General features: G+C 53.9%; 11 protein-coding genes across 11 annotated transcripts; 7 read left to right on the forward strand and 4 right to left on the reverse strand.

The window, feature by feature from the left end:
* Positions 1-220: 220 nt before the first annotated feature.
* Positions 221-721, forward strand: M409DRAFT_20053 (uncharacterized protein; the record flags this gene model as incomplete). The annotated part of the gene is made up of 1 exon (XM_033805209.1): positions 221-721. The coding sequence occupies one exon, from the start codon at positions 221-223 to the stop codon at positions 719-721; it is 501 nt and encodes a 166-aa protein (XP_033670529.1).
* Positions 722-1,199: 478 nt separating this feature from the next.
* Positions 1,200-1,637, forward strand: M409DRAFT_52161 (uncharacterized protein; the record flags this gene model as incomplete). The annotated part of the gene is made up of 1 exon (XM_033812006.1): positions 1,200-1,637. The coding sequence occupies one exon, from the start codon at positions 1,200-1,202 to the stop codon at positions 1,635-1,637; it is 438 nt and encodes a 145-aa protein (XP_033670530.1).
* Positions 1,638-2,167: 530 nt separating this feature from the next.
* On the forward strand, positions 2,168-2,491 carry M409DRAFT_52162 (uncharacterized protein; the record flags this gene model as incomplete). The annotated part of the gene is made up of 1 exon (XM_033812007.1): positions 2,168-2,491. The coding sequence occupies one exon, from the start codon at positions 2,168-2,170 to the stop codon at positions 2,489-2,491; it is 324 nt and encodes a 107-aa protein (XP_033670531.1).
* Positions 2,492-3,029: 538 nt separating this feature from the next.
* Positions 3,030-3,521, forward strand: M409DRAFT_20055 (uncharacterized protein; the record flags this gene model as incomplete). The annotated part of the gene is made up of 1 exon (XM_033805210.1): positions 3,030-3,521. The coding sequence occupies one exon, from the start codon at positions 3,030-3,032 to the stop codon at positions 3,519-3,521; it is 492 nt and encodes a 163-aa protein (XP_033670532.1).
* A 1,072-nt stretch (positions 3,522-4,593) lies between these two features.
* M409DRAFT_64705 (uncharacterized protein) lies at positions 4,594-6,735 on the reverse strand (the record flags this gene model as incomplete). The annotated part of the gene is made up of 2 exons (XM_033816193.1): positions 4,594-5,801; positions 5,853-6,735. The coding sequence occupies 2 exons, from the start codon at positions 6,733-6,735 to the stop codon at positions 4,594-4,596; spliced, it is 2,091 nt and encodes a 696-aa protein (XP_033670533.1).
* Positions 6,736-8,714: 1,979 nt separating this feature from the next.
* Positions 8,715-9,875, forward strand: M409DRAFT_64706 (uncharacterized protein; the record flags this gene model as incomplete). The annotated part of the gene is made up of 1 exon (XM_033816194.1): positions 8,715-9,875. One exon carries the CDS (start codon positions 8,715-8,717, stop codon positions 9,873-9,875), a length of 1,161 nt encoding a protein of 386 aa, XP_033670534.1.
* Positions 9,876-10,342: 467 nt separating this feature from the next.
* M409DRAFT_64707 (uncharacterized protein) lies at positions 10,343-11,825 on the forward strand (the record flags this gene model as incomplete). The annotated part of the gene is made up of 5 exons (XM_033816195.1): positions 10,343-10,379; positions 10,835-11,061; positions 11,172-11,187; positions 11,245-11,399; positions 11,475-11,825. 5 exons carry the CDS (start codon positions 10,343-10,345, stop codon positions 11,823-11,825), a joined length of 786 nt encoding a protein of 261 aa, XP_033670535.1.
* Positions 11,826-13,066: 1,241 nt separating this feature from the next.
* M409DRAFT_20060 (uncharacterized protein) lies at positions 13,067-16,153 on the forward strand (the record flags this gene model as incomplete). Its single annotated transcript, XM_033805211.1, has 1 exon — positions 13,067-16,153. One exon carries the CDS (start codon positions 13,067-13,069, stop codon positions 16,151-16,153), a length of 3,087 nt encoding a protein of 1,028 aa, XP_033670536.1.
* A 363-nt stretch (positions 16,154-16,516) lies between these two features.
* M409DRAFT_52167 (uncharacterized protein) lies at positions 16,517-16,978 on the reverse strand (the record flags this gene model as incomplete). Its single annotated transcript, XM_033812008.1, has 1 exon — positions 16,517-16,978. One exon carries the CDS (start codon positions 16,976-16,978, stop codon positions 16,517-16,519), a length of 462 nt encoding a protein of 153 aa, XP_033670537.1.
* Positions 16,979-17,340: 362 nt separating this feature from the next.
* Positions 17,341-18,066, reverse strand: M409DRAFT_20062 (uncharacterized protein; the record flags this gene model as incomplete). The annotated part of the gene is made up of 1 exon (XM_033805212.1): positions 17,341-18,066. One exon carries the CDS (start codon positions 18,064-18,066, stop codon positions 17,341-17,343), a length of 726 nt encoding a protein of 241 aa, XP_033670538.1.
* A 481-nt stretch (positions 18,067-18,547) lies between these two features.
* Positions 18,548-19,057, reverse strand: M409DRAFT_20063 (uncharacterized protein; the record flags this gene model as incomplete). The annotated part of the gene is made up of 1 exon (XM_033805213.1): positions 18,548-19,057. One exon carries the CDS (start codon positions 19,055-19,057, stop codon positions 18,548-18,550), a length of 510 nt encoding a protein of 169 aa, XP_033670539.1.
* Between the last annotated feature and the right edge of the window lie 568 nt (positions 19,058-19,625).

Raw genomic sequence — 19,625 nt, forward strand, 5'->3', positions numbered from 1 at the left:
ACGGGACAGACCAGCGTATGAACACTAGCAACCACTGCTGCTAGCAATCCTCTATTAACATGACCATAGGAAACACGAGCTCTGTTGCAAACGAGCATCATGAGATCCTCCCTGGAGTCCGACAGCAAACTGGCCATGCATCGTATAAAATCAGATTCCTCGCCGTACTTCACGAAAGCCAGTCTTCTCACATAATAGTCAACCTCCAAACGCCTCGACAATGTCACAAAATCAGAACTCTCGACCTTTTCCCACCACCACCAAGCCCCCTCAACAATCGCAGCAACCAAAGAAAACCATTTCAGCAGCTGAATCCCTACTGAAAATCTCCAAATCCTCGAATACCTCACTCCCGCTCGAGTACATCAAGTACATGGACACTCGTCCCGACGGTGGCGCTCCCTTGAACGCCGCCTTCAATTCCTCCAACAACTTTCGGTCGGCCGGTAGCGACTACAACACACTCCATCATGATCAGAAGAAGTTCTACATGAGAGTTATCGGCGATATTGCCAAAGCGGACCGCTCGGACCTGATCGAACCCCTGCTATTGTTCATGCCTACGGGCTGGCGGACGCGCCATGTGCCACTTCCGAACAAGGGTCAGGAGTACATTTTACAGTCTCCTGATTTTAAGTGCAGGATGATTGGAAGGTTTCCTGACCCCGGGGCTCCCGCGATCGAGTGGGATGATTGGATCGAGGAGTGTGAAGACGAGTAGGACCAGACTCTGGTGCTATGGTCTGGTCGCCGTCTGATTTGATGTTTTTGAAATCTAAGCGCTTTCAAATGGGTCTGAATTCTGTGTATAGTGTTTGGCACGTTGCATGCTGTGTGCTTTTCCGTTCTCTGTTGCGTTCAAGCTGACATTCACTCACGCGGAGCCTAAGCTAGCTTTAGTGGATTTTAGAGTTCAATCAAACTGTTGTCGACCAGGGCCATGTGCGCTATCAAACCTGCGAGCAAACCTGATAGCGCTGTGAAAGCAACCCTTTATTAACATTCCAGTAGATACGACTGTAGTCTAGACAATCTCATACCAGCAAGCAACACAAAGACCATGCGCCTGAGAGCAAACTAGACATACCAGCATATATATACCAGAAAACATTACAGCTTCATATCCTATCTCTCTCCTCAAACTCGCAAAATCAACCATCATCCTTTTCCCACACAACCCAACTCGCAACAGCCTCAGAATGTCGAGCAACCAGGCCTCCAGCAGCTCCAACACCACAAACCAATCTCAACAGCCCAACCCGCCGCCCAACGTCGACGCTATCGCCGACGCCCTCGCCAAGTTCAGCATCTCAGCGGCCGATCCACCCAACCAGGACCAACTCGCCACACTCCTGCAGCGCTCACATACCTTCCTCGAAGGCCTCATAGCTGTCAACCTGTTCCAGGACTTCTTTCACATCGCCGGAGAGTACTTTTATGGCCATCTCCAGAAGCCAGATGTCTTTCACCGGATCATCCGTGGACTCGCCAGCGAGGGCCATGAGGCTCTTGTGGATCAGTTCTTGTTTTTCATACCGGCGGATTGGGAAGTCAAAAATGAGCGTACGAACACGGGGGAGCGCGTCATATTTGTGAAGGCGCCGGGAGGGCAGTTCGTTGAATTTGGAAGGCTTTAGGAGATTTGAGGTCTCCCAGATAGGCGAGTGCGAGTTGCTTAGCTTGGGATGCGTTTGAGATTGAATTCTGAATTTTGTATCGTATGTGAGAGTCGTGCTATGCGTGCAGCGTTCTATGTACTGTGAGCACATTCTGATTGCAGCGTTCGGGGTGTAGCGTTCTACTTGTCATTCACTCACGCGGAGCTTGAGCTAGCTAGTGGATTTAGCGCGAAATCAAACTGTCGTCGAACCATCATATCTTCTAAGCGAGCCAGAGATAGAGCAGAACATGTTATCGCTACTGGCAACTAGCAATGCCAATAATCCTTCATCGACGTGACCAAGAGGAATCACACTCAATTGTGATATATTTGCGACTGTCACATACTAGCCACAGGTGACCAAGAAGCAAACCCAGCAGAGCAGCATATAAATACAAGAATGCACTTTATCATACCATCTTCCTTTCTCACTCTCCAGAACAATACCAGAACAGTTTAGCACCGACTTTATCACAACGTGACTCTCCAGCCAGAACAAGATCCAAGATGTCGGACAGTCAGCCATATCGACGCCCGAGCACCATATACCCACCTCCACACGTAGCGTCCCAGCAGTTCCCCGAAGTCGGCATCGAGGACTGGAGCTGCGCGCTGGCTCAACTTGTGGAGCTCGCACGAATGAGGATCGCAGACCACGGCGGTCTCCTATCGGACCTCTATCAGCTCCAACAGCAAGGCAACCCCTTCCTCAGCGCCGCAGCCTCAGCCAACATGTTTCCCCCATCTCTTGGCGGCCTTCCGAGAGTGGAACGGCGATTCCGCCAACAATTATCAGCTTTTCAAGACAGTCATCACCAAGTTCGCCGATGAGGGGCATCGGGATCTCGTCAATCAGTTCTTGATGTTCATGCCGGCGGACTGGGAGCAGGATTACGAGAGTAAAAGCGGTCGAGGGCCGGGAATACTCGTCACGATGCCCGGTGTGAAGGGTTTCTGTGCTTTGGGAAGGTATCCTACGGGGAGTTTTCCTACCTATCCTCAGGGGCCATCCAACGAAGGGGGGCGATAGGCTGTGGTAGAGTGGGTTGGGACTAAGTCCTTCATGATATTTGCAGGGTGCCATTGGTTTCAAGCTTAAGCAAACGTTGTGTATGTCGTTCCGAACATGGCGTTCTCGTTGTAGAGGATCACACTCAATTACGATATATTTGTGACTGTCACGTACGGGCGACGTGTGAGTGATCAAACTCGAAAGCAAACATGACAGAGCAGCGTATATATAGTCAAAGTCTGTCCTTCTTCATGACTGACCTTAAACCTTACCCAAACCAATTGAAGAACGTCGACCTTCTCCACAATCACGATCACCAGCTTCTTCTCCGAACAACCAACCTTAGGCATACCCAAGATGTCAGACCAAGATGACCCAGCTCGAAGGGAACTTTTCGAACGAATTGTTGCCACAGACACCAACTACCAACTTCCTCGCCAGCGGTCCCCCGAAGAACTCCAGCAGGACTGGCAGTACCTTGTTTCCAAGATGCAGGAGCTCGCGCGAGGGGAGATCAGCAAACGCGACCCAGGCAGTCTCGAAGAACTCCGTCAACTCGAGTCACACATCGAACCGTTCCTCCACGCCGTCCAATCAGCCGGCCTGTATTACGAGTTACTGGCGGCCTTCCGCTACGTGGACTTCTACGACCGCGACGTGTTTCGATTGTTTTCCAATGTCACCACGGCGTTGGCCCCTTCCGGACGGCGGGATCTTGTCAAATCCTTTATGCTGTTTATGCCGGAAGGGTGGATACAGGATGACCACAGCAAGATGGGCCGGGACATAATATTTGTGAAAAGACCTGGAGGGTATTGGCTTCCTATGGGATCGTACCCTGACCCCTGAGCAGCCTGAGCCCTTACATACATATCCCGCTTGTGGGTTTTGCGTGGGGTTGGGTTACAAACCAACGGGTTGCTGGGGCTGGTTGAGGACTCAGGGTCGGTGGTTGCGTTCTGCGTGCAGCGTTCTGTATGTACTTCCCGGTCATTGTGTTCCTGAGCGATACCTGTAGCGTTCTGTATGTCTAATTCTGCACACCATTCACTCACCTAACCGTTAAGCTCAACTTGCGAACTACGCGATAAATTTCCAGGGGCTATCGACCAAGCTCAGAATCGTTTCAATCATATGCGTACCTAACCCTCATGCTCATCGATACTTCGCTTAGCGACTTATACACTCACTACTCGTGTTGCAGCATTCCCCATCCACCATCGCATCCCCCAAACCACTCACTCACTCACCCAACCGCCAAGCTCCACTAGCGTATCCTCATCCAAACATCAAATCCAGGGGCTATCAACCAAGCGCACACAACCACCTCAATCGAAAACCCCTTATACTCAAACATCACACCCATCGATACATCTCTTAGTAACTGATACACTACTCGTCAAAACCAAAGACCCAGTTATACAAACGCTCCAAACCACAAAATCCCGAGCGGATGATGGTTCGCTGAACCCCTGAATGGATGTACATTTTCCAGCGTCAGTAGCACCGACTCATCATCACGACACCACCAACAACAACAACATCCACAGAAACACCCATTCGAGAATTTTCAAAGAAGCGCTTTCTTGCCTGCTTTGCCTGGGAGGGAAGTAAAAAACACACGCACGGCAAAAAAACAATACAAGTAGCAGAAGAAAAAACACACCAGCACACACGGTCGTGAAAATCAGACACAGTAAAAGAACGCCCTCCCGGTTTCGCCACCCAAAACCCCCCAGAATATTGTTCCCCTTTCTCCCGCTTACTTCTGTACACGTGTTGTTTGTTGCGTTTTCAACCACACAAGTCACACGACTCCCACCCTGGCCCTCGCACACCCGCCCAAAAGCAAGTAAGATCATAAGAGTAATTCCGTAAACGCGAGACACACGCTCCGTGACAACTCCAGGTTAAAAGTCAATCAATTCCGACTCTCGCGCCTCGATCCGAAATCCGCCTCCGCTGTGACCGCTTTTCGGTCTTTCCGCTCCTTGATCCCAAACTCCATCATCAATGGCAAGTGGTCGCTGGGGAAGTAGTGGTTCGGCCAGCCGGGGACTCGGCGCATGTACTCGGGGTCGACTTCGCCGAGAAGGCCGTTGACTTGGACCGAGTTGGTTGAGTAGAAGACCCAATCGATGACCTTGCGGAAGTCCGGCGTGTAGTTCGTGAAAGGCAGCTCGTTGATATGGCTGTAGGCGCTCTTGAGACTGAATGGGTGGTTCATGCCGTGTCGTGTGAAGTCTCCGTACTTTTGGTTGCCGAGCTCGACGTGCGAGTTGGAGAGAGATCCCTGTGTTATCAACTCGTGCACACCTGAGTCGCGGGTGGAGTTGAAGTCCCCGCAGACAACCAGTGGGATGTCCCGCGAGTCGTCGTACTTCATCGAAGGCGCATGATCGGGCTTGATCTCTTCCACATCTTCGGCGCTGTCTTCGTTCGCGTACTTGAAGAGTTCCTTGTCTTTGCATGGCGGTAGTTGAGCCCACTCGTCTCCTATCTTCACCAGTGCCTCCATCAGAATGGCAACTTGAACAATCTTGATATCACTGTGCCAAGGTTCCCAAGTAAGATGGGTATTTGCCACGATCAGCCTCGAGCCAGTCTGCCTGTTCTCCAAGAAAGCAACCACAGCGATATGATCTCTCGGCATCACGCGGTTGTACACGTCGTGTTCACCCTTCATGTCCGGTCGTTGAATCGCTTCCCTCGAGTAGACGATCTGCTTCTTGTCGAGCTGGATGTATTTGGTGTTTTTGAAGAAGATGGCGCATCCATCCACATTCCTCGATTCCTTCTCGCCCATCGTCTGCGCTCGTGACTTGGGGAAGAATATTCCCTTGTAACCCGCGGACGCCAGATTCGGTCGGAAGAACTCGTTGAAGTTCTCAATGTCCATTTCTTGCAAACACATGATGTCGGCGTTCCTGCCCGTCATTTCTTCGAAGATCATATCTCGTCTATGCTGCCAGGCGAGCGCTTCCGATGGCGTGTAACCATACATGGCTGCGGTTGCCGCTCGATCGCACAAGATGTTCCAGCTCAGTACTGTGAAGGTATCTGCAGGCGTTGCTCCTGTCCTCTCCTCGGTAAGAGGTATCCATTCGCGGTCCATGGGCGGCGTGGATCCTGTGATCCGCGATTAGCAGTAATTTTGTCAAGGTTGAAATTTGCACTTACTTGGAGCTTGTTCGCGCAGGTATCTGATCAGTTCCTGCGGGCCATGTTCCACAAGCCGATCCTTGTAGTCCTGCCGCATGGGGTTTCCTTCAAGACCAAGCATTTCCAGTTGGAACAGTGAGCCCATCTCGAAGGGAAGATCTTCTAGTCGGTTGTCGAACAGTAGCAACCTCTTCAAATTCGTGAGCATGCCGATTTCCGGTGGCAGGTAATCCAGTTGGTTCATCGACAAGTCCAGAACCGTAAGATAGCGCATCTGCCCAATTTGTGGTGGTATGGTGGGCAGCTTGTTCCAGTTGAGGTAGATCTTCCGTAGCTTTGGATAGTGTCTGAATAGCGCTGGCGCCATCCCTCGTAGACCTTGGCCACACAGATCCATTGCATTCCATGTACCCATGTCCTCTTCTGGATCAGCTATGCGCCGCCGGTCGCCATTCTCGTCGCCTGAGTTCTGCTGATTGTTCGAGGATTGAGAGTTGGCCACCTGTCTACTCACCGAGGAAGTAGTTCGAGCGTAGAAGTGTGGTTTGTGCTCTGCCATCCTCAACTTCTGGTATTCCCTCAACTGTTCGGCGTAGTGCTCATTGGGTGGCTTGCCCAGCGAGTTCGTGGTTTCGGGAGTGCCATTTTGAAGGTGCGCAGGTGTGAAGTGGGGAGTGTTGTTTGACAGCGTGCTCGCGGAAATCGTGTGCTGGTGGTTGCCGAAGTTGGCGCCGTGGCTTCCCAACCCGCTATGGTCATGGTTGTTGAGGTGGTGTCCCTGATGCCCATGCGTCTGGCTCTGGAAAGCCTTGTTCAGATTGACCTGCGGCTGGAAGTTGTGGTGGGTTGCCCCGCCGTTTAGAAGGCCATGGTTTTGCCGGTGGTTTTGGTTGTTGTACATGCTGTAGGGATTGTGGGCGGGCGAGTTGGCGCCGGGCGATCGATTCGGCGAGGGGGTGTCGGCGTTGGGTTGGAAGAGGCCTCTGCTATTGCCAATGGGCGAGCCCGTCCGGTGGTGCAGCTGGTTGCGCGGATGCTGCGAGTTGTGATTCTGGTAGTAATACTGCCCTCCGGTATTGAACCGGTTGAAACCATCGGCCATCACCAGATGACGGTGGGCTGGCGGGAGCGAGCGCTTGTGCTGCCTGTCTCGGGCTCGATGGGCGTGGTCCAAGGATGCGCGCGGTGTGTCTTAGGGAGGAGGAGGTTCTGGCCGGCGCACTCGTCTTCTCCTGTACATGGGCGCCCTCCCCGCGACTCATGAACGAAAGAATATGGCCTGTCGCAAGACGGTTGTGGATTTCTTCGCCCGGCTCTTGCTTGCGCTCCCCGTCCCAGTTGGCTAGTCGAATGAGGATTGGGGCGCGTTCGAGGTTATGACGGAGGGCGGTCGGAGTCGGCGAATTGCGCTCGTCGAGGCACGGTAGTGATGCCGTCGTGGTATGCAGTGTCTGCTGGAGGAACTGTAGCGTCGAATGGAGCTGGAGTGGACGGCGGGAGTGATGTGTTGACGGCGTTTGGAGGTGGTAGCGCAAAGTGGTCGTTCTTGAGCTCGTCCCGCCAAGCTCGAATCACGTGATGTCGAACCAGATGTTGTCAATTGAACGAACTCCGAAGACAAAATGAACCTTCCTTCCAAAGAATCGCTTCACAAGACGACTTTCACACGCACGCTCAAATCTGACAGACGCGTCATACTCCTATACATCTGAATATACTACACTTTGATCATGTGGCGCGACGACTCAGCTCGAAGTCATCGTCCCAAACCTCCGCAGTGCACATTCGAGATGGCTGTACGCATCGAGACCAGCTGAAAACCCAGCCTTCCGTCCCAATCTAGCCACGACTCGGCAATCGCCCTCTCCAAAGCAGCAGTCACGGGTGCAGCTGCTCCATCGCCTCCCTCTAGCAGCGCCTCTCATCGACCGCCCGAATTGCTGTGGCGGCGGCGAGACACCCCAAACCGCGTCGACAGCGATGGCCGACCTCTTCTGAAACGGCATCCCGTTCCTCTCATTGGCTCCTGCTCTATTCATCCTACTGGCGGAATGCTTGTCCCGGCGGGCGAGTAAAGTCATCAAGATTGCTTGCCTCTTAACCGACTCGATGACTACGGCTTGTGTCGCGCCAAAAGGGCAGCTCCTACTCACACGCAACCGCAGTGCAAGCACAAACCCTGAATGTGAAATCTTGAAACTCGATCAATTCCCCAGCACTGCAATGCGTGTGGTTCTTTAATTCCCTCGCTCCCACATCCCACTCTGCACACCACTTGCTCCCCCATCACTATCCCGTCAGTGACCCGCTTCCGACCGGCAGTCAATATCTCTTCGCCCACGCCAATTCGTCACCCAAGCCATGAACAAGAATGCCGAGCAATAGACTCCTCGTTACGCGCGATCCGTCGCGGCCAAGAAACTGATTAAACTGCAGCCGCCGCCGCGAAAAAGGCGCGAGCACGAGAGCTTAGCCTGTGCCGACCCACGTGGGGAGGGATTCCATCGGATAGCGCAGCGAGGTGTATACATAAAGATGGACGGCCTGATCTACGCTTACAACTATCCTCGTTCGACCGGGCAGGCTGCGTATACTGAGGCTCGTCTCGCTCAACTCGCGCAGCAGCGTCGCGAATTGCAGCAGCAACGTCAACAGCTGCGTCAATCGTCAGAGGAGGAGCAGCGGCTTGAACGCACGACATCGCGCGGCTCGAAAACGAGTCAGGGTTCGACGTCGCCTCCGGCTACACTGCGGTACTCGAGAAAATGTTCTTGGGGAGAAGTACCTGGCTTGTCGAACACTACCATCATGGAGGACTTGGTCGCGCGGGCTGCGACCGGATCGAGTGCGACATCACTACCGCTGCCATCACAACCAAAGATGCAGCGCACATTATCGGAACAACAGGAACATGAACTATTAAGCAATCCATTCGAACTACGGCATGGTCGCAGATATCTGAGAGACGTGCCTTATCCGTTGCCTTGCGATCTGGCTGAAACCCAACGACAAAACCTGAGGACACTGCTATCGGTCACCGCGTTCGGCCGCCCTGTGTGCTCGCCCAAATGGGACAACGAAGCACCAAAGAGAGTCCTTGAAGTTGGTTGTGGCAGTGGATACTGGAGTGCGATGTGCCACGATTACTTTGTCGAGAAAGGTTATACCGATGTCGAGTTTGTCGGCATGGATATCGCTCCCTTGGCACCCAATCTGAACAAGCAGGGCATCAAATGGAAATTCGTGCAGCACGATCTGCGGAAAACGCCTTGGCCCTTCGATGACGGCGAATTCGACATGGTGATGATGAAGGACCTCAGCCTCGTGCTCACCATGGGCCCTGTGTCGGAGAAGATTCTGCTGGACTGCATCCGACTCGTCCGAGAGGGAGGTGTGATGGAAGTATGGGATTCAGATCATGCGATAAGATCTCTGATGCCTGACACGCCACCGCCGCCTTCGAAAAACCCCAAGGTCCAGGAGGTTGCAGAGGAGACTGGGACATTCGCCCTCGCGCCCGGCCATCCTTTCGTCCCTGCTCAAAACAAATTCATCTACAAAGTGAGCCAATGGATCACAGAAGCCCTGGACCGAAGGAAGCTCCATCCGACGCCTTGTGTCCGAATCGCCCAAGTAATGCTCCAGGAGGCGGACCTGATCGATCATGGCCAACGACGGATAGCCGTCCCTCTTGGAGAGCTTCGCTGGGAGCGAAAAGCCTCCCAACAAAAGCGCCCTCTCAGCAATGGCCACGATTCGCCCATGTCGACCGGATCCCGAGACCAAGGCGTCAAGAATGGAGAATACGTCTTGACAGCAGAACAGGCCGCCCTTCGACAGACTGCTCTAATGACCTTCCTCCAGATGATCGAAAGCATGGAGCCAATCTTGAAAGAAGCCAGCGGCAAAAACGCCGAGGAATGGAGCCATTGGTGGGCGAACATGATGTCGAGTCTGCTGGATCCCAGCAAAGGTGGCTTGACAGGTGAATGTCTCGAGATTGGCGCCTGGTGGGGGACTAAGGTCGCCGTGGAGGAGTGAGCCACGATGAATTTATGGCGCCCCGGCGTTGAGTAAAGATCTCAATTGCTGTCATATCGCTGTTTCAGCGCCCGATACCGCTTGAGGTAGTACCTTTGCAGAGAGACAACGGCGTTAGCACGGATGGGGAGTTCAAGAGATACCAGTTCCCTTGGAATGGGAATATGTTTGTAGGAAGGCAAAGCAGGACACAACTTACAGAGCTTCAATCTCTATAGAAACAGATCTACGTCAGCACGAACGAATGACAATTTCACGATGGAGAAGTTCGCGTACCTTTCTTCACATACTCTGCCTGCGCAATGCCCTTTCGAATCTCATCCTCGTTTTGGAGATTCGACTTGGCTTTGAAGGCTTTGTGGAGGCGCGGGCGGAAGTAGTCGTAGCCGAGAGGGTATTCGCGGCCGAGGTAGAGGAGTTCTGTGGTGAGAGACTTGGTTAATGAGTGTTTTGATGTGTTTTGGGGAATGGGGAATGGGGAATGGGTTGTGGTGTTGGATATATGTATGTACCTTTGTAGATGCGGATGACTTCGTGGCGGAGCGGTGTGGTTGTCATTGTTGGTTTTTGAGATGCAGTCCGAGTTTGGATTTACTGGCTACGACCCTCTCTCAAAGGTTCATGGAACTTGAAATGAGGAGTGATTGAGGTACTGTATTGAGAGATCTAATGTTGATGGATGAGCATTCGATGACGGAGTCAAGGAACTCGGAAATCGGCCCCCCGTTGAATACTTGCCCCGCACATCCGCAGGAACGAAACTCAACACGCGCACGCGATTCTCTGCTAGCATCTAAGCGACTCACTCACAACACTTACAGCGAGGAGAAGAATGCAAAGAGGAGGTCCCCTCGCCCTCCAGCGAGCAACAACAACAATAACAACCCTCCACCATGCCCCTACCCGCCTAACCACAACGCGCCTCCTCTCCTCCTCCTCGACCGTCCCTCCCCAACCAGCAACGCAATCCCTCTCCCCCCGCTGGCTCTCCGAAGTCAAGCACCGCATCGGGCACTGCATAACCTTCGGGCTCACAACCCCCCAAATCCACGAAGCCGGCAAGATCCTAACAGCGATCGCGAAAGACTGGAGGGAACTGGTCGCGGGGAGTGAAGGGTTTTTGACGGCGCGGGAGAGGAGGAGTATGTTTCGGTTGCCGGTGGTGTGGGGGGAGCAGGATTCTATGGTAAGATATATCGCGATGCTTCTTTCGGGGTTGTTGTTGTGGATGGATGGGTTTTGTTGAGATGAGATCGGAGAAGGTTGGCTAAGTGTTCTTCTTTTGGTGGGTTGTAGGGTCATGTGAATAATGGTAAGGGATGAGAGGATGCTTTTGGGAAGGAGTGGATATTGATTTGGGGGGTTGTAGTTGTCTACAATCGATACGCGGAGACCGGCCGGATAGGATGGGCATCGAATTATTCGAAGTACATCGACCCAGAGAATGCAGATGCATGGCGAGGCCTGTGGACGCCCAAAGGCGAAGGGCTCATTCTGAGGAAGATCACCACGGAATTCAAGTTCGTAAGTGTCACAATCGGACGCTAGATATGTCCGAGAAGACTTGCAGAGAAGGTGTCACTGACAGATGCGTCCCAGCCAATGCAATACCCCGACCACGTTACCATATACCACAAACTCGCAAAGCAGCCGGTGGAGGGTACAGACACTTTTGACCTGCACGTGCTCATCCTCTCCGAGTTGCATCAACGACCTGCAGCGCGGGTGGTCGAGGATTGCGTGCTTTACGACTATCGGAAAGGCAAGAAGACACCGATCCGGCCATTCATGCTGGATGTCCTGCAGGAGACGTGGAGGCTACAGGAAGAAGCCAAGCGGGAGAACAGTAAGCGAGTCGTTGATATCCTCGACAGAGTACGGCGGCTTGAAGTGGATTCTTGGGATAGGCCAGACGCTGTGGAAGATATGGGTAGCAGTCAAAGTAGGTGAAGAGGTCGGTCCATGCAACGTGTGCCGATCTCAATGGTGTGAGAAATGCCGTGATGTACGGCCGTCCAGGATTGCCTGTATATGGAAAGTGGAAGCCTGGTAGCTTCGAGGCCAGAAATTGAGGTGCAGCTGGCAGTGAATGATCAAGCAGGGTTGACGTGGAAACAACCACATACAAGCCGGCATGCTGGCAGCAGTATACAAGTCGGCAAAGATCGGTATGACCACCCATGCGGCAGCTGTGGCATACACTTTCGCCAGTAAGCATGAACAAGCCGTACAAGCCTCATCCTTCGTGGAGCTGCGGAGGATTGTGCGATTAGTCTTGCAGGAAGGCGTGTGGGCTGGCAGCCGTCTGACGCTGACTACGAGACGGCTGCTTGGTGATGATGCGGTGGAGTCGAAGTACCTGGGTACCACCCGCGAGCTTCCAATTGCCTTGCTGCAGACGATCCTCAGCAGCGACCGCCTGGCTCTTGCCGGGCCTGATGTAGCAGAGTGTCTTCTGATACACCGGGATAATCCAGGCTTATCGGTCTCACTGATAGGGCGCTGGCGATCATTTCGCTCGCGACTCCTACCTCGTGACGTGCAGAACGGCCGCATTCGAACCAGCGCAGAAATGAAGTCGTGCGGGCCGAAGCGGAGGGAGCGTTAGCAGGAAATAGTTGCTGTGATCTGCGCTGCTCCAGCCAATCCGACCCTTGTTTCAGCAGCAGGACGGGGTCGAAGCAGCAGCAGCCTCCACCCCGCCAATTGAGCAGACGGCTCGGTGGGTGATCTGCGTTGCAGCCGGTTAGCACATTGGAAGGGCTGCTGGCGAAGACATCCCGAAATCGGTGGAACGCGGTGTTTGACGAGTGTTTTCTGCCTGTGACCGCGACTGTCGTTGCCGCCGCCGGCGTTCGCTCGGATCGTCAGCTTTTTCAGGTCGGTGTTGGCCTGGTGAGGTTGTTGTCGAACTCTGCGCAGATCCTTGGGAGCGACCTTGGCGCTATCGACCTAATCGGGCCTAGCTCGAATTGTCAGCCGCGCTCGATAGACGGAGCGCAGGCTCAGTGTTTCTGTGACTGACTGCTCGAGGCCAACACCCATTCCACACCACCCTCCCACCGCCGTGACCTCGCCGTCACTACTGCCACTCCACCCCCTCCGCACCGCCCTCCCCATCTGGCTCGCCGGACGCCGCGCAGCGAGCCAGACGGGATCCATCAGCCTGCGCTGCGCCCACAGGGAGTTTCATGCCTCCCAAGGGCAAGGCGAAGAACGCACCGAACCAGCACGACAAGCGCCACGAGAACGGCCTCGCTCCGCCGGGAAAGCGAGTGGTCCGCCAGCGAAGCAACGGACACCTCAACGGGCAGCTCAATGGCAAAGCCGTCACGCCGCCCGCCCTCCCCTCGACAGGCCTAAATCAGGGCTTCAAGTTCCCACGACCCGCAGACCCCTCCACCGACACCAGGACTGCCTCCGCCGCCGCCGCCAAGGACCATGCGGCTACCCCGGAGGACACGCAAAGAGATAGGACTTCGTCAGACGTATCTGTTGACGACACTGGCGCATGCGGAGACATGGCAGATCTCGCACACGAACCCCCCTCCATCCCGCTGACCAGCGTGGAGGCGCCGTCGGCAGCATGCAAGCCCGCTGCTGCCCATACTGGCACCCTCTCCGCTGTTTCGACCATCCTCACGTACTACCCGCTGCGAGATGCCATTGCCATCCTCATCCTGCTCCTCTCTCTACCGCCAACCCTGGTTCTGGTGATCCAGACGCTCTTCGCTTCGCTCACCTTCGTCCCTCCCACCGCCGGCCTCTCCCTCTCGACTCTGCCCAATATCAAAGAAATGTTCAACTCCTCCAATTTCGGCTACCCCGCTTTGGCTACGATTCTGTTCGTTGATTTGGTATTCTGGGTCTGTTGGCTGCCCGTCTGGAAACCTATGCAGGCCATCCTGCTGGACCTCTCCCAGGCAGTCATTGCAGTCTCGTTAAGTGGAGCGGCGGCGAGTACGGGAGGGCCGACGTACAGCATAGCGACGTGCACCCTCATCGTCTGCGTGGTCCACGTGCTGCGGTACAAAGCGATACATCTTACCGCCTTGGACTACCTCCGCTCCGTATTACATAAAATGGACATCGGAATGCCGTTTGATGAACATTTTGCAGCAACATCTTTTTATTCTTCGACACCACTCGAACGGGGGATGGCTTTCACGGCCATTCGCACCATTCTTGGAATACACATAGTTTCGCAGGGCATCACGACCTGCATTCGCCGCACTCTCGCAAACGCAAAAGCAAACGAAAAAGACCAAAATGTACCGGCCATTACGAAAACCGATACCGAAGCGACCGCTGGGTCAGAGCTATCGGCACGCTCAAGTACTGGGCATGCTGAGGGTTCTCCACCTGTTCATGGAGCTTCGAGTACTGATGGCCGCCCTCCTGGACAGCCGCCCTCACATCGCGACAACAAATTGCGCGAGTCGAGCGGCAAGAAGAAGCGGAAGCAGGCTAATCAAGTTCGAAGTCAGCAACCGCTTTGGGCTGCTATTGCTAGTACAAAAGTCACATTCGTTAAGGAAATGGAGCAGCGAGATGCGGCGGATGATGCTCGTGAAGCCGCTGCCATGAATAAAAACAACACAACAAGCACTTTTGCGAGCACTACTAACCCCACCACGGACCGTATCTGGATTTGCGAAGTTCGAGACACCGAGATTTACTTTTCTGTGGAACTCTCAGCTGAGAGCACTGCTGAAAGTGCCGATCGCAAGGAAGACACGCCTGCTGTGACTGCAGGTATTGACAAGTCGAAGCCATTCTACGTTCGCGTCAATGGGGCTGGATGGAGCTCCACGCGGATTATGGCCAGTGAGGAGCAAGAAAAGGGTGCTGGAGAACGATTTGTTGGCGAGATTTTTGGTCTTGCGCCATTGAGCAGCTACCACTGCGAAATCGTCAGCATCGCAAAGCAGCGGGTTCTTTGCTCGGCAAGTCTGATAACACAGCCTGCGCCGACTGCAGAACAAGCTGCTTCTGCGCCGATTCCACCACAGCACCAAGCGCTCCGACCGTCTTCGCCAATCACCACTTTGAAGCAGTCCATCCAGCAAGCCGAAGCCAAGCTCAACGAGGTTCGAAATCGCACGAAGAAGACCAAGAAGGACCAGCGGGCTGCTTATGCCGACATCAAGAAGGAGATCAACGTTCTCAAGAGCAAGCTCGAGTCTTCTGGCGGCGTTGACGACAAGCAAGAGCGCCGACTATTGCAAATCACTCAGCACAAGAACCAAGCTGAGGAAGCCACGACTGACTTGAAGAGCCAAATTGATGCTTTGGGCGAGATTCCTGCAAATGAGTTGGCTGAATCGCAGGTCAAGCGACGTGCCTGGCAATCAGCATTTGACGCCAAGACTGCGGCTGACCGCGATCTTTCCAGCACACTCGCTGAGCACGAACGCGAACATGCCCGGCTGCGGGCTGAGATCGCCGCTTCGATATCAAAGAAAGAGAAGCTGGTCGCTCGCAACACTCAGCGTGCCCAAGAACTGGAATCACTTACCACAAAGCAACAAGCTGAGATGACAGCCAAGCAGAGGCGTGATCTGGAACGTACGCAAATGCTCCAGGATCGTGAGCACCGAACAAACGAGCTACGCTTTCACATTGCGCAAATGGATACTGAGGCACAGACCTACGCTCAGAAGGCACAAGAAGCCTGGCAACAGGCATCAGCGTTGTCGAATTGGTCTACTCAACCTCCGCCAGGATATCCAGGCTTCTCTTCTCCTCCCACGCCAGAAGGTATGCTCCCAGGCTCCAACGGCGGCCAAGTCAGTCCTCAGGCCAACGGCTTCCCTCCTGGCGCTTTCGGCCCTCAGGCATTCGGCTCACCATTCAATACCACTCAGTCTTCGGTCACCAACATGCACGCCACAGCTCCTGGAGTTCCGCGTGGGCGAAGCTCGTCTATGCTTAGCCAGTACAGCGGCTTCACCGACAATGGGGAAGAATTCACCTTCGTCCCGGGCGAGCACCGTCAGCAACACACCTGGCCAGTACAAGGTAGCACAAGCGCTGGTGCATTGCTTGAAGATCGCAAGCCGAGTGATGGCGACACCGCTTCAGGATCTGGTACTGGATCCGGAGGCGGAAGTCTGGTGAATGGTAGCACGAATGGATCAAATAGCCCTCGACCTGAAGCGAAGCCGTTCATTCCTGGCGCTGTCAACAAGTCACCCGGTCCGATTGGACCGCCGAGCAAGAAGGCGCCGCAGAGCCCGACTTCGACAAGTGCTGGTGCGGTTGGTGGTGGTAGATAGTTCGTCTGCAATCAAGTGGCTTGTGTTGTGTTTGATCAATTCTTTCATTCCTATCGATGGCTTCATCACGAGGTAATGTACTTGTCGCTTGGTATAGAGCACTAACAATGGCAGATGGCAGCGGCGTCGGTTGTTCGTCTCGTGGGATTTAGGCTGCAGTGGCTTGCGACTTCCCGTCACCTCGATTGCTTCCAAAGCACCGACACACTTTCGACGACAAGAGATCATTCATCCATCCATCAATCTACAACCCATCAATTCGCCATAAGCCTCCTCAACCATTCTGCTCACCAAAATCAATCAACCCCCCACCCCTTCTCCCTCTGCCTCTCCCTCCTCCCCCAATCTCCTTTCCCAACCCCATCAACCTCCCTGCCCCTCCACAACTCCCGCATTCCAACTATTCGCACCCCTTAACAACGCCCGCTGCTCCCTCAGAAGCGTCTTATACTCCGGATCGTCCTCCCTCATCGCCATCAAACTCATCCGCGCTTGATAGACCATGTCCCTGGCCTGCTGGTGGTTGATTCGGTACTCTGGCTCGATGGCCTGGATCGCGAGGTCGATGTCGATGGATGAGGGGTGGGTTGTTGAGGGATCGTCGTTCTGAAGGTCTTGGTGGTTGAGCATGCTGCTTTTGTGTTTGGAAGCGCAAGCTTGAGGTCTTGAAGAGGCTGCTGCTGCCTGTTGGCTCTGGTTGTGATTCTGGATGTTGAGGTGCGCCATATCTTGTTCTCTGGACGAGCATTCTTTCTGGATACCCGCCCCGGAAGAAGCCATGCGGGTGTTGCTAAATTCTTGTCTTCGAATTGGAATTGATGTCATGCTTCCAGGCCTCTGGTGTTGGGCAAAGTCGGGGATGACTAGTAGGTTTGGAGACGACGTTCTAAGTTATTTGTGGAAGGAGCAGCAGCTGATCTGAATTTCGAGACGGGGCAGGCGTGATACTTATAGGACGAAGGTGGGCGTGACATCAAAGTCACTGGCTTGCTTGGGTCATGTGATCCCTGGGAGGGACGGAGGGCGCTTGGTAGCGGAGCGGATTGGGGAGAGTCAAGGTGGGTGCCTCGTGCTTTAATATACCCCTCTGTCTTCCTTCAATTATTTACATGTGCTCTCGTTCGTGTCGTCACGCATCAAGTCGTGACTTTCCCTCGCGATCCTGCTCCCTACTATCCCTCCATTTCTCAACCTTTTCCGTTCGCGTTATTACTCCCCCTCCCCTGTCGATACTCGAATTCCAACGCAATGCTCTCATACTCCCTGCCTTCCAACTTCCTCCGACCCATCCCCTTCGTCCTAGTCACAGGCAGCAGCCTTTCGTACTGACTTCCCCACAGCCAGGTCTTCAATCCATCGACGCTTGGTATGTTCTTGTAGATGGCTTCGATTCTGTCGGTGAGAGTTGATTTGGCAGGCAACAAGTTGTCCTGAGTTCTCAAGGGAGTGGTCTCGTGGATGTCGGTGATGAAGGGCACGTTGCTGTCTTTGCCTAGTTGGGTCTGTTCGAGAGAGTCGAGGGAGTCGCTGTCGTTGTCGTTGTCGTCGGGTCGATCGAATGGGTCGTGATACTTGGTTTCTGATGGCGAGGATTGTTGTTGGTCGCCCTCCTTCGAGTTGATCATCGGTGGATCGTAGAGTTGGTCGGGTTTGTTTCTTGTGTCTTGACGGTCGCCATGTTGTTCGGGCACTGGCGTCCAAGGGTGTTTTGAAGCTGCACCGTTCAAGACTTGGTTGCTCGCTTGGATGCCCTTGGATTCACTAGGCTGATCCTGTTCTTCCAGGTAGACAACAGTCGTCGCAGTCGTATTGGACGTTTGAACGTCTTGTGGAAGAGATTGCAATTGGCATGCGGATAAGAATATCGTGTCCACGCAGGGTAATTGAAGTTGTACCAGGCTCTGCGTTGGCATTGCCACGCAGTAGTACTGCTGGCCTCCAGTGTGTCTCAGAGGAGAGTCGACGTGCTGTCTCTGGTCTTGCGGTCACGATATTCGTTGCCCCAGCGTTTTCCCTGTTCAGTTTTCTTAGAAGCCATGCTGGATTGTATCAAGTCAGTCGCTTCCGGTCTGCTGTATCGACGGGAGTCGAGAGGCTTCTTGGTTTCATGCACGCATCTATCGGCGTATCTTGCAATTATTTATCTACTGTAGCAGAGCCACGTGATGGCAATCCAATTGCCATCCCCAAAGTGTAATATTACATTTTCCCATGCGCAGTGTCTCCCTCATCTCCGAGATTGCCCCAAGATTTGTGATCATGATCCGTCCTTCGTGTAGTTCGCTTGATTCCTGTGCTGGCGCGGCATCTTTGTCGTCACAAGTGACAACAACGACCCCGAGCGCCGAATAAAGTCGCCAGTCTTGCGTGTTACCATCGTAGCCCGGTAGTCAGCTAATCGTAGCGTTCCATAAGAGGGTCGTAGACTCCGTTCATGATAGCTTCCATAGCTTGCATACCGTCGGCGATTCCCTCATAGTACAAGTCTTGCACAACGAGGCGCACATATGCCATGCGAAAGTCTGACACACGAGCCTGTGGATCGGCATCTTCCGAGCGCGCCCGAATGGACTGCTGGAGGTGGCCACGGAATCTCTCGATGTTGCGTCCTGTCCTACGGGCAAGCCCAGCCGCGTAGCGAGCGAATGTAAGGGGCACGTCGAAGGGGTTATCGAGCATGCTGGGTGGGAGATTTGCAGCTGGAATAAGGTCGACTAGGTCAAGGCCCGTGGATTCCGTGATGATGACGAAGTACTTAAGATGATTGGCAGAGTATCCGGTCGAAGACGGCGCAGCCTTGGCCTTGGCCTTGGAGATGCCCGCTGGCTTGCTACCAGGCGAAGACGTTGCGGTTTGGCTGGAGGTGCTGCCAGATGCCTTTGCTTTGTCTGAGCGAGGTGCCATGTTGTGACTGTCCGAGACAGTGCGGTGCTTGTTGGTGTGGTGGACTGTTGTGTGGAGTTGTTGGAAGACCTTGAGACAGAGGCGCTTGTGAGGACTCGTGTGTTCGTGTGCCAAGTGTTGAGAGTTGAGTTGGTGGGTTTGTTCGGACGGTGGTGGGGGCTGCGATGAGACAAGTGCCAGCAGAGAGTCGACCGTGGGTGTATAAGAGTCTCACAGATGTGTGGCAGCCGCTACGACACTCAACACACGAGGCCTTGAACTGCCCCTCCACCTCTCAAGGAGTCGCCAGACAATGAAAAGCTGAAGGGCTGAAACGTCAGTCACAAGAACATCAAAGAACTCACCAAGCCTTCACCTCCAACAATGCAGTTACTAGCCAGTAACACGTCGAGAACAATGCAGGAGGCCCTTCTAGGGGTCATAATGCCGGTTTTCTCGAAGTGTTATACTAGTCTGTCGTGGCCGTGTCCCGCAGTGCTCGAGTCGGGGTAGGTGTGAAGTGGGTTCTTTCAAGGTCATATTCGATTCACAACTCTAGGGAATCTGCTTTGTGAGTGTATATGTACAG

The sequence above is a fragment of the Zasmidium cellare genome, assembly GCF_010093935.1.
Source record: "Zasmidium cellare ATCC 36951 unplaced genomic scaffold M409scaffold_9, whole genome shotgun sequence".
NCBI classification, from domain to species: domain Eukaryota; kingdom Fungi; phylum Ascomycota; class Dothideomycetes; order Mycosphaerellales; family Mycosphaerellaceae; genus Zasmidium; species Zasmidium cellare.